The sequence below is a fragment of the Gymnogyps californianus genome, chromosome 19, assembly GCF_018139145.2.
Source record: "Gymnogyps californianus isolate 813 chromosome 19, ASM1813914v2, whole genome shotgun sequence".
Taxonomy (NCBI): Eukaryota; Metazoa; Chordata; class Aves; order Accipitriformes; family Cathartidae; genus Gymnogyps; species Gymnogyps californianus.
The window spans coordinates 6,905,714-6,918,442 of NC_059489.1; the positions used below are offsets into that span (position 1 = coordinate 6,905,714).

Genomic DNA, 12,729 nt, shown 5'->3' on the forward strand with positions numbered 1-12,729 from the left:
CTCTGAAAGCAGTCTGTAAAAACACAAATGCTGGAAGTGCTGACACCACTGTGGATGAAAGAGCATCCAACATCAACTACTTACAGAGGAAAAATCTCTGTATTGCTAACTCTGTACAACACGTCACAGGTAGAGTTTGGGGTTGTCAGCTGTCCAACAGCTTGAAAAAGAGAAGCTCACCTTGTAAACCACCAAAATGTCAATCTTGAAAGGAAGCCTGAAGTTAACTCTGGACATGGATGCTATAGTAAAGTTATGGGGGGAAAAAAAACCAAATAAATAAAGCAAGACATTTACCATTACTTTAATAATAAGAGTCTATTTTGATCAGTTTTGGTATAATACATGTATGTACCTATGTCCTAATAAGACATAAAATTGATTTGTTTCATTTCCCATGTCATGTAGAACTCCTTTTATCTTTAAAAATTGCTTCATATACTGCCTTTAAATCACACTTCTATAAAGTGAAATGTCATTCTATAGTTTCTGAAATGTTCATTTTAAGAAATGAACTCAACTTCTCTCTCAGCTCGGTTCAAACATAAATCCAATTATAGAGACCATTTTATGAATCGGAGAAGAAATTTAACCTGTGACACCACTAATATCTTCTGTTATTAGTGTTTTTCCATATCTATTCTCAACACATACAGAACTCATTTAAGACAACCCTTATAGACTTTAGCTAACTCTAAATGAATGTTAAGCAAGTAGACCACCATCTCCACAAAACCCACTCTTGAAATAATTAATGTTACACTTTAATGTTCAGAAATGTAATTTCAACTGCTGTGAAGCAGTAAGTAGGAGAGCTGCTTTCACTACATAGCTTCCAGTCATTACTGATGGCACAAGTAATGGAAAAAGGCTTCAAACCCCAATATTACTCTCCACACCCAGTGTTTCATAAGGGGGTCACCAACTACTGCAATCTCAATGGCAATCCAAAGCTGTTTTCAATGACAAATATTCTCAGTGGAACTCTCAAAACATGATATAGTCTGTAAAATGCAAATAAAGCAAAGTAAAAATACTTACAGGATCTGTATTAACAGGGGAAAAAAATGGAGGCTTTTCTTTAAAGCACGAAAGGATCAACTCAATGATTATCAAAGCAAAGTAGATGTAAAACGTGGTAAACCTGAACCTTTCATTTACATGGCCCTAGAGGGAAAAAGAGACACAGTAATGATTGTTTTTATTATACTTCCCAGCCTCCCCAACAGTCACACTCTCTCTCAGCTTCTTTTGGCAATTCCTTTCCTCCTCTACAGTTGAATACTGCAAAGTAGTTGCTAGCAGGAATTATCTTACAAAAGTATGCACGTACTCTGTAAAGTGCCTACGAACATGCTTATCTCCAAGCTTTTCATTAAATTATGTCAAGTTCAAAGTGCTTATACATCTTCACTGCATGCAGACACCCTCTGGAATCAGAGCTACATGACATCCTTTTAAATTACCTCCAGGGGCTCTTGCAAGACCATGTCTTAAGCATAGGAACTGTCAACCCAGATCAGAGAACATCCATTTACTTTAGTATCTTGTCACTGACAAGCAGTCAGTGTTAAATACTTTCAGAAGAAGCTGCAAAAAAACACAGTATTGCATAATAACAGTTCCATCTGCTCTAGAGATATTTCCTTTCCTACTCATATGAGTCTGCAGCTGACTTAAAACTTCTTGCTGTGAGGATATGTCCTTTATACAGCTCTTTCATACGCTAATGTAGTTGTGAATGCTCTCATTGTTCACTTAAAATGTTTAAACCTTAAGTGCAAGAGAAAGAATATTTGGTCCTTGGCAGTTGCAAGAACAGGAGAAACATTACCCATACCTGTTCTAAGGCTCTGCACCCATAATTTTAAGTTGATTAAGGATTCAAACATTGATAGTCCAATATTAGTACTTATTCACCACTACTACAGTTTGAAAATTCACTTTAAGTGGTGTTTGAAAGGGTCTCGCCAGGATTGCAGCTATTTTCTAGAGAAGTTCTGCACAGACTGTCATTTAAGGTTTAATTCAATCTCCACTGGAATATTTACAATAGCCTAGTATAGCAAGATCCTTGCTAAAAGGATAACACTGCTAATAGTTACAAAAAAGTAAATACAAAAAAAAAGAAATCATCAAACAGAATCAACACTGATTGCACTGAGGAGAAGCAATCACCTTAATGTTTTTCAAATACTCCTTTTCACTCCTAGCCTTTGATGATCTAATCATTGAAGCAATCTGCTTTGCCCTACTTAGTGAAATTTGTTTCTGTGAAAAACATAACAACTTTCTTACTGTGGGAGAACCTGCTATGTTTTCAAACAGGAATCATTAACAGCCCAGGTTTCTTTCCTCTCCCTCCAACTTTGTGTTCGCTATTTACAACCACAGTTGGAATCAAAATGCTGTCCTCAGCACATCAGGCACTGACAAAAGAAAGCCTATGGAGCTGTATGATGGGGCCAAGCTGCCTAAGCAAAAAAGGAACATCACATATTAAAATGTGTCATCTCTGATTACTGCCCATCCCTATTTAAGCATGGCAGGGGAAGAGGGCTGCAAAAGGGAAAAGGGAAGGGGGGAAAAAAAAAAAAGAAAAAAAAAAGAGTCTGTTCTAATATATATACAGTGTTGGTACAGCCCTCAAATGTCTATCAGGTTTCCAGTATAGCCCTGGGCTAAGCAAAATCTGCTTTTTGACATTGCATGAGAAATCCCAGTTCCCTTCAAGTTGCACAAGTCTGAGTCAAGGCAACGGAACCAAACTTCTCTTTCTCTCTGGCAAAAGCTGGGCTCAGATCTGACTCCAAACTCGGTGATTCATTCCCTTCACAGAGATGTTAATGCTACATTTCCTGTTCTCCAAGTGCTAACAAGGATGGCGTGTTACCTGTGCTGTTGTAGTCATGATCTTAGACCGGAAAGGCCCCACGGCACAGAGCACAGACAAAAACCAGAAGATAATGAGCACTCCAGAGGACTGAACTCCTCTCAGCCTTTCATACTGAATAAGCAATGTAGCTAACAGCTGTAAAAGTAAATACAGGAACACGTGAATACAATCCCGTCCTACTGCTCCCCTTACTCACACTCTCAGTTGGCAGCTATTACAGTCATCACCGACAACAGGACCTCTTTGAAATAAGGCTCCATCATAACTTCACAGAAGTCAATGGCAAAACCTCCTCTATCTAACGAAAGCAGCAAATAACTTTATGAAATAATTTGTTTTTACTGTTTTTAGAGCCTCATCTCCAGAATTCAGTTTTTAAACCAGACATTGTACCTAGGGCTAGGCACAATTAAATATTAGCTACAAACATTTTAAACAAATGTAAGAGCTGTCATTTCTCCAATCCAGATGGACAATCATGACTTGTCTAGAAAACGAGAGTTAAAAAAAAAAATCTAATGAAGGGAATTAAAAACTTAATGGGCATATTTTACTGCTTCACTTTTCATACAACAGCCACAAGCCTGTTTGTCATCCTAGGCAAAGCAAATTTGGTTTGTGTTTAACGGAGGAACAACCACCAGATAAGAGACACAGTTTTACAAAGTCCAATACAATACTGAACAATGCACAAGCCATGCTCTATCATATCTCCCTGTTTAGGCAAAGTCATACCCAAATTCTCTCCACACTTGGATCACAACCCTGGAGAAATCAATGAGAGCAAGGTGGGAGGCAGAACAATCTCTCCATTATAAAGATTTTAATTTACATAGCTGAATCTACATGAGAGAGGTATCTGTAACTGCGACCTTCATGGTAAGCAAAATTTGCTTCAGTAATGCAAATACTAATAATTCGGTTAAAAGATTAGAGGATAAGGCAATAAATGCAAAGGAACCCTTTTCCCCTTTCACCTGCCTAAGAAAGAGTTATTCTTATTGGTCACAATAAACAGAAACAGCTACGAACCACAGTGATGCCAACGATCAATGGAGTTACAAAATAGACTGGTGGAGGCGTTCTGTTTTGCAGGAGCTCATGGAAAGAGTAGAAGAGATCTGCCCAGCTCACGCACCACAGCAGGACACCGAACAGCTGAAAGTAGTCAAACAGAAACAGCATTTGGTAAACTCATCTCCAGGGGCAGTCAGAGGGCTAGCAAAACCGTTACGATTCACAGATTCCCGGCAAGACAAAGCTGTGTAAACAGAACGACACTGCTGCATTGATCAGCTGCAGTCAGGCTAATGGAACTGTCCCACTGCACTCAAACCAAGGATCCCATCCCAACTGCTTTCCGAGGGATGTGCAAACACAACCAGTAGAAAGACTAATGTATTTACCTGTTTTTTCCCCATACAATTCAGTTTTGATTGGAAACACAGGCAGCATCCAGATTAAAGGCAAACATGCTCTGAGGCAGAAGGCTGGAATTTTGCTCCAGGAATAACCCCAATTCTCTCATGGCCTATGGAAAGTGACTTGCTTGTTTTCCTTAGACCTAGCCATTTATAAACCAGAAGTGCTGTTGACACCAGCCATCCCTTAAGCACAAGATGCAGAGGAAATCACATAGCTATTGGGTGGGTAGAGTGGCTTAAAAAAATACCTTCTTGTGCATACTTTCACAATGAGATTAAATTCTCACTAGACCTAGCTTAAGGTCTTTGTTTTGCAGCTTTCAGTGGTTTAAAGCTTAAGTAAGGGTGAAGCAGCATAGTTTTGGCTCAACAAAGGGGTGAACTCTCTTCTGCAGAGCAATCAGCTCCTCTCTCTACCCAGAAAGGTGGGCTCGCAGGATGGATTTCCTGACAGACGAGCTATCCTTTGGTATCCTTCCTCAGAAATCGGTACATACACTGTTGTTTCCTATAAGCAAGTTCTTCAGTTCCCTCATAAATCAGAGGGAAATTTGTTTAAACCCTACTGCAGCACTTGCTTGGATACTGAACCAACACTAACAAACTCAAAATTGCACATTATTCGTGGAGCACTGCAAAGAGATCTTACCGTCTTGAACCTGCTCAACACGGAAAGCACAATGTACCCTCTTTTGTTGTGCTTTAGGTAGAGAAGATAAAAGGGTAATGCACTCCATAGATAAATGCTGGGGATCCACGCTAGGATGGTATTCTGGAAACATGGTGTCAGGTCTGGATTATCAGTGTGTATTGAAAGATTTGAATCCTGGAAAAGAGATGAGACATTTATTAATAGAGAGGCAGAAGCGCTGCCAATTGGAACATCTGCTTGAAGAAGTTGTATCCAAATTCTGCTGGAGTTGGCCTTACTAAAAGCTTTCCAAAAATACCTATCCCAACTACTTGTGGTTAATCTGCTATAGTAAAGGGCTAAGTACAGTTTTAAATATTGGGCAAAATTTAGAAAGACAGACTTCTGCCCTCCTGTATCTCAGATTTGGACATACATTTTGTAGCAGACAAACCCCTTGTGTTTCTGTCTTTGCTAAGGCTTAGTTACAGCTGCTGATACCACTGCATTTCTCAGGCACTCCCAGCCTGGAGTGCAACTGCTAAACAAAGCTCTTGAGGCAAAATCCTCGACTTGAGAACTCATCTAGCAAGAATGTCCAGCACTGGAGAAAATGATCAGATTTAGATCAACCGTATGCTGACCTGGGAAAACCCCCTCCATTTATGACTAAAATTTTGTCCTTCTTACTCATATGCCTCCAACTGTAACTACTTCCCTATTCTAAACAAAGGTAAAGGGAATGTATTGTACATGCAGGTAGGAATATGGGTTTTCCTGCAAACATTGCAAGCAATGCTTTCCATCTGTGACCTTGGACACCACAATTCACATATGCAACTTGTACCTAACAATTTGAACGCACCACGTGCAAACACACAGTTACACAAGTTCAACCTAAAATAGAAATTTCAGTACAGTTAAGGGGAACTTGGTTTTAATCAAACCTACTGGAAATTCACAACTGGCATTTCGCCATCTGATGTGTCATCTTAAATGTGGTAGATAAATACTTACTTGCAGGAAATGTAAAATTACTTTGTTGTACTATCATTAACAAGCAGATGATAAAACTAAGATATCGGTGGTTCAAATATGCCTTATCTCCGCAGTAGAATCATTTACTTGTACCTAATTATTTTTGGGTATGAGCTCTCAGTAGAAGTATGTTGCAGTTAAGCTGAGCCACTTCTCCCCAACCCGTATAAATGAATGACTGACTAGTCTGAATATGAATTCTTCAAAAGTATTTCCAGTCCTGCTTTTGTTTACCAATACAAAAGAGACCAAATGCTGAAAGCAATGGTTAATTTTAGGAGAACTGAAGAGCCACAATCTGCTGACAATCTGTCAATTTTGGTGATGATCTGTCAGAAGGGACGTGCATCACTGCATCAGTTCACATACACATGAAAGAGCTTGTGTGTATTGAAACTACAAAGCCTTGGCAGGTTGCAGGATGGTTTGGCTGAACTGTGACAAGTTTGTCACTCAGTACTTCAGCTTTGACACAAATGAAACCTCTGGCAGTGGTGAAGGGTGGCACAAATCCATTAGCGGTGCATCTAAATTGCACCCTTGAATGCTGCAGAGTTAGTGCCTCTCCAGCCAAGAAATGGCTCCTTTGGAGGCACGCAAGCACCCAGCGTGGGCCAGGGGAATAAAACCATTCCCATTTACCTAAACAGGTTTGTCCAGACCTAGGGGAAACTTCAGCCACACATCAACAACACAGGGGCAATTACACTGCAATTCAAACACAAGATCAAAACCAAACCAAACTCCAGCCTCACATTCAAACTATTTCTGTGTTTTCCTCCAGCGAGCAGGTCTCTGGCACCAGAAAGGAAGATAACGTTTAAAGAGCACCCATTTTTGGCTCATCATCAAAACATTTCAGCATCTCTAACGTGATAAGCTCTCCTAGCAGCTACCCTGCCTAGGGCAGAAGATGCCCTCTAGAAGACTGGAGCTGAAGAGCTCTTTAGTTCCAAAGCAGCAGCTTATCTAGTATCATTTATTCAACAAAATACTAATTTCCTCTTTAAATTACACGTGGTTTAGCTATGTCTTGAGCACGTTTGCAATTGTGCTCCTCTTGCTTGCTGGAAAAAATCCTGGAAAAAGGAAAGCTGAAGAAGAATAGCAATAACTGGGCACAGAATAAAACAAAGATTCTGTTTAAGGGAAAAGTTATTGCAGCGGGAGCGGAAAGCAGCACTCTTAATTTAAACCTTTCCTATAAGACCAAACTGTCCAGAAATGGCTTTCTGTCTGACAGCCACCTAGAAACTGCCCCAGATGCCCATTAACTTCGGACTGAACACAAGGTGACTATTGTATCCAAGACACAGACTGTATGGCTGCCAAGCCATTTAAAGGTTTTCATTAACTCTTATTTAAACAAGGCAAAGGACTTGCATTTCTGAATGTGTAAATACAGCTGGCCAGAAAACAAAAATTCTGTCCTAAAAAAAAAACACGTAAGATTTTGAGATTTGGTTGAATTATCCCTGAGAATAAAAGTGGAACCTTTCCAAAATTATGTGAAAATACAAGAGGCAGCACCCACCCAATGACCAACAAGAGCCTACTACTTCCATGGCACATGGGAAATGGGGATGTGGGCTGAAGGAGAAACCTACGTCCAAGGCGACAGACCTGACTACTGGCTATCTTGGGAATGTTTTCCCAGGTCCAATTCCATCCTGGACCAGATAGATCTGTTCCAGGAAAGCTTGTCTGTTTCTGTAAAAAGTTTCCCTTTCAATGAATTGGTGTTTTCTGAGAGCAGACTCTTTCCATCCTTGAATACAATGAGGGGTTCCTGTTAGAAGACACAGCACCTAAAACATTTAAGTAGCGTAATTCCATGCAAATTACTTGCTCCCCCTAAGAGCGGACCACAGTGGACTAATGCTGCCATGCCATCTGCCATGTAGCGGGGACTCGGCTATGAATTATTATTATTACTTTTAAATCTGGGACTCTGAAAGTTGTGCTTCTTACCACATTTCTTACCAAGCTGGATCTGTTTCCACACAGCTGGCAATTCCACTTCATGGCTTTACAAATCAGCACACTGACAGCATATATTCCAACATCCAATCCAACCCTAAACAACTCATTTTGAGTCAGAATATGACACGAAGTCTCAATACAATCTGTCGTGACCAAGCCAACACTGTTAAATATTGCTAAATACCCTTCGATTCAGCAATAAAGTTATGGAACTCCACCCTTGAGAACAAACACAAGAAGCAACGGCTGGAGGGACACACCAGCCCTTTGACTCCTATCTTTAAGGCTCCTGCTTTAATCTGGCTTTGCCTTTCCTTATTCTGAAGTCTGTCCTGGTAAGCAGAGCAGGTTTAAATACTTCTTGTGTCCCATTCTGATTGAGGATGAAAATACCCACCTTGGGCTGTCTGGGTTTGAGGGTTTTCTTTCGACTTGCTACTGAAAGAGGTCTAATACGCTGACGTTGGACAGCACACACATTCCTCGGCTCATGGCTCTGTGCTGTCCTGAGAGCCGCTCACCTTCCTCTGTGCATCACAGCTCTGCCTCAGGGTCCCCTTCAATGAAAGCCCACTGAAAACACTCTGCAGGCAGCTCTGTGACCCAGAGCCGGGGTGACCCAGGGCCGGGGTGATCCATCAACAGGCATCTCACAAGGGAAAATACTCAGCAACACACGTTGGGAAACACCACTTTCTCCAAGAAACTCATCCCAAGGAAACTGTAACAGCCAGCGTGTCCATCACAGCTAATGTTGCTGTCAGCTCACTTCCCCACAAGCAAGTCTTAAGGGCAGTAACCTGTGACCGCTTCCTAATCCAGACTCCCACTGTACTCCGTGGCTCCTCCAGACTGCCAAGAGCTCTGTGGCAACTGTCTGTAAGCAGCAGCATTTCCTGGGATGTGGTACCATGGATCAGGTTGGAAGCTCTGCTGGTGAGATACAAGCATTGCAGAAATACCAGCCCACTGTATCAAACTCCCTTGGTACACAATTTACTTAATCCTGTAATAATACTTAAATGCAATGCCAACATCCATGGGAAAAGAGATCACAGATGCTTGTTACAGCTTCACAGCAGACAAGGAGTCCCCTGGAGTCTAAAACTTACAAATTAGTGGAGCTTTCTGTTGATAAGTTAAGAATATCATTGACATTGTCCCTTGCAGCAGCTTTCAATCATACCCATCACTCCCATCACAGCCTTTGGATAAACACAACCCTCGTATTAAGGGCCATCTGTGCAGCAGGACTTACATTTAGATGAGCAGTTTTAAATACATGATCTTCATTTAAGGGAAGGTATTCAACAGGGGCAGCTCTAAGCAACATTAAATCTGCTCTAATACTTAGTACTTTCTATTACACTTTCCCCTCTGGAAAAGAACACTGCTATTGAAAAGGCCATCCTTAAAACTGATAATGCCTTTAAAGGAAACAAAAGTTCAACGCAACATATCGTGGGTTTCTTACACATCATCCCTTACAGCTTTCAAAGAAAAGGGGGAACAAACAGAAAGCCTAAACCTAGGCTGAAAAACTGGAACAGGGAAATTCCTGTCTATCCCTTTCCCAAACCCCAAGGACGATGTTACTAGAGCCTGCTGAGAAAGACCAGTTGGGGTTCTGGTCTTGGATTTAAGTCTAAACCAACTCCTACTCCACTACAGAAGTCTAAAATAAAAGTGCCACACACTGGCTTTACCCGGCATACAGCTGATGCTGCAGTAATGCTCCTCAAACAGCCAGCAACGGAAAGCTTCCAAACCCTGGGGAAGACTAACAATATCTTTTGTAGTCTCAAGCAGTTATCTCAATTGAATGGATAAATTAATACATGTTTCTCTCTAAGTTTCTACAGCGCAGAAAGAATCAGGAAAAGCACAGGAAACACAAATTCATTCTTATCTGCTGTGAAGGTGAAGGCCGTTGCGTTGACGTCATTCACACTCTACCCAAGGTTAATACATGCCATATCGCTGATTCTGTGTCAGTTATCACTAGTTGGCACATTATTTAAGATTAAAAATTGAATTGGAAAGCTGACTGGGAAGGTACACACAAAGAGTAAAAGATAAGGAAGTGAATAACTGAAAGTAAAAACGCTTCCCTGCAGTAAATAAACATGGAAATGGTATATCTTGTAGAAGAAATTGTTAGTGAGAACTTAAATGCAGAGGAGAATCTTCCTGCCCTTCTTTTGCCCCTAGATCTGGTAAATACCCTGCCAGTGAGTTTCACTTGCACAGCCTGGCAAAAAAAAGAAAGGATGTTTTTCTCTTGGCTTTTACCACACTGCCTCCTCCCAAGAATGAGGATGGCTCTGCAGTGGCTCTGAACCACACCACCAAAAACTGTCAGGGCTCAGTCTTAACTCCAGCACGGGCTTCATCTCAGCCTCTCCACGTCTCACCTCTCACTTCTAGCTGTTGTCCATCTCCTCTGCTTGGTCCCTGTTGGTAAACTCTTAGGGGCAAACTCTAATAATCCTTTTAGAGCACAAATGCAAACAAGCACTCTGCTCCAGGCCTCCAGAAGGCTGCCAGTTTCAAATGGCCTTTTCAGAGCAAGATCATCCGTTTACATTTCCAAAGGAACAATTTCACCCTTATGCACAGAAGGAGTAACATGCTTCATTAATCCACAGTGGCTGCTGCACAAGTCAATTCCTTCACATGATTACATGAACAACCTCCCCCCCCTGCCCCTAAGGGCAAGAGATAATGACATTCTCCACTGCAACACCACAGCAATACTGCTTGGAAAAAAGGTGGGGTTGAGAAGATATAAGCATTTATAGTACTGCATGAACCACACAGTTAATAACCAGAAATAGTATTTTTCTATTTACAAAGCACACTGCAAGAGTTATCTACGTTAGTGAAGGACACCATGCAGGATGCTGAACTTTCTTTTCCAGCAGTAAAAGGATCTTTAGAGGTTTATTTTAATGGATCAAATAGACCTGGCACCAAGTTCATAGCCTATACGAGCTAGTTTATGGTCGTGGAGTAACCAGTCACAGGTTTTTGCTTGAGTTGAAGTTTCATGGTACAAATGGTACCAACCACGCAATGCACTTGAGAACTGTGGACCAGACATCCAAACACCAAGGTATGGGCTTAGTGACAGGCGTTATACAAAACAGCAAGTTTCTCTTTCTTCTCCTTTTAGTTTTTGAGTTTTAAGATTAGAAGTTCAGAGCTTCTCTGCTGTCATGAACAAAAATGAGGCAGGATGAAAAAAGAGTGGGTTCGTATTCTGCCACAGTCATGTGAGCCCAGGAAATGGGGCTTTCAGAAAAGCATCTGTAGCTTAAGAGAGATAGTAAAGTAGAAGTTGACCACAGTAAATATATGCATCTAAGACAACATACATCTAAAGTAAAAGTAAAATCCATCTACTTCAACTGTTTTAGTAGCAGGCAGTCTTCTTGCTCGGACAGAGGGATATTTATTGACTTGCAGAGGGGAAGGAATAGTGCAACCATAGAGGTACGAATGCTCATGAATCAAAAGCAGGATTGAGAGGAAAAAGAAACAGGATTATTCCTTCAGAAGAAAGTTTCCGACTATCTTTCAAAATTGATCAAAGCTATACACTGTTGTAGAGAAAACTTTCTGTTAATTGCATCATCAAAGGCCTTTCGTGTAGCCTTGTGCAAGTACAAATAAAGGAGTGGGTTGCCTTGTTTCAGCCCAGTGTGATGATGGGTGTGGGGGAATATCCTTAATTTGAGCCATCCCATCTCCTTTCAATTGAAAGGAATTGGGTCAATTCAAGGATCATAATGAATGTAGCTCAGTTAAGAAGAGGTAGGAACAGCTGAAACAGCTGCAAATGAGACAGTCCCTGCTTTATTTTCTCCCTTTCCCACCCTGACTCCTCCATTTTAAGCTGGCCCATGCAGTTGGGCCGCTGTACAATAATAATAAAAGGGATTGTCAAAAAAAAAATGTCATCAGTGCTGCTCTGACACTCCACCTGCCTAGCAGGAGCTGGAACCAACAAATTGACTGCAGCAATAATGAGATTTTAGTGTCTGGTCAAGGCTGTCTTTAACATGACAGCAGCGTGGGAGTTTGGTGGGGCAGGACACAAAGGTGACATGCCATCTCAAGCGCTCAAGGTTGGTCACACTCTTCAGCTGCAGGGACAGTCATTAGGGGAGCGCCAAGAAGTCAAATGCAGCAGCAGGCTAGAGGGCAAGGACAGACTCTGGGTGCTAATGAGCTTTAACACCAAGATTAAGCCTGGTTTATCACTCAGAACTGACCTAAGCTCACCTAACACGGACGAGCGTTACACTCTAGCTATACTATTGGAGTTAATTTGCACAAACCGTACTCATCTCTCAGTCCGCAGACCTACTTATTTCAGTCATTTTTATTCAGAAAGAGTGAAATCCACAGCCTGGCCCTAAACCACGGCAGTAGTTGCAGGGAGAAAAAGAGCTCGCAAAGCACCACTACAGGTAGCATCTTTGGGAAATGTCTGCTCTTACACCTCCCCCCACCCTCTCAGCTATTCTCTCCTCTCTTCCCTTCTTCTTAAAGTGAAGGTTGGCCTTCAGCGTTGTTAAGCCAAAAAATTCAGAGATAAAGAGAAGATGGGACCAGATGACTATGGAAAAGGAATATGTTAATCACAGAAATCGGAGCAAAGGCAGAACTGCCCCGGTACATTGTTCTACCCCAAACCAACTGCACGCATAGCTTCTATCCAACTCTAAGTGACGTGAACCTAAAGCTTAAAA

The 12,729-nt window shown here is 41.4% G+C and overlaps 1 protein-coding gene across 1 annotated transcript in view; it reads right to left on the reverse strand.

Moving 5' to 3' along the window:
- Positions 1-12,729, reverse strand: part of ABCC3 (ATP binding cassette subfamily C member 3) — a 52,298-nt gene that overhangs the window by 32,291 nt on the left and 7,278 nt on the right. Inside the window, exons 2-6 of the mRNA XM_050908466.1 lie at positions 4,970-5,146; positions 3,929-4,054; positions 2,894-3,031; positions 1,042-1,167; positions 181-242 (exon numbers count right to left, since the gene is read on the reverse strand). Of these exons, the coding sequence (XP_050764423.1) occupies positions 181-242; positions 1,042-1,167; positions 2,894-3,031; positions 3,929-4,054; positions 4,970-5,146 (629 nt within the window). The remainder of the gene's footprint in view (positions 1-180; positions 243-1,041; positions 1,168-2,893; positions 3,032-3,928; positions 4,055-4,969; positions 5,147-12,729) is intronic.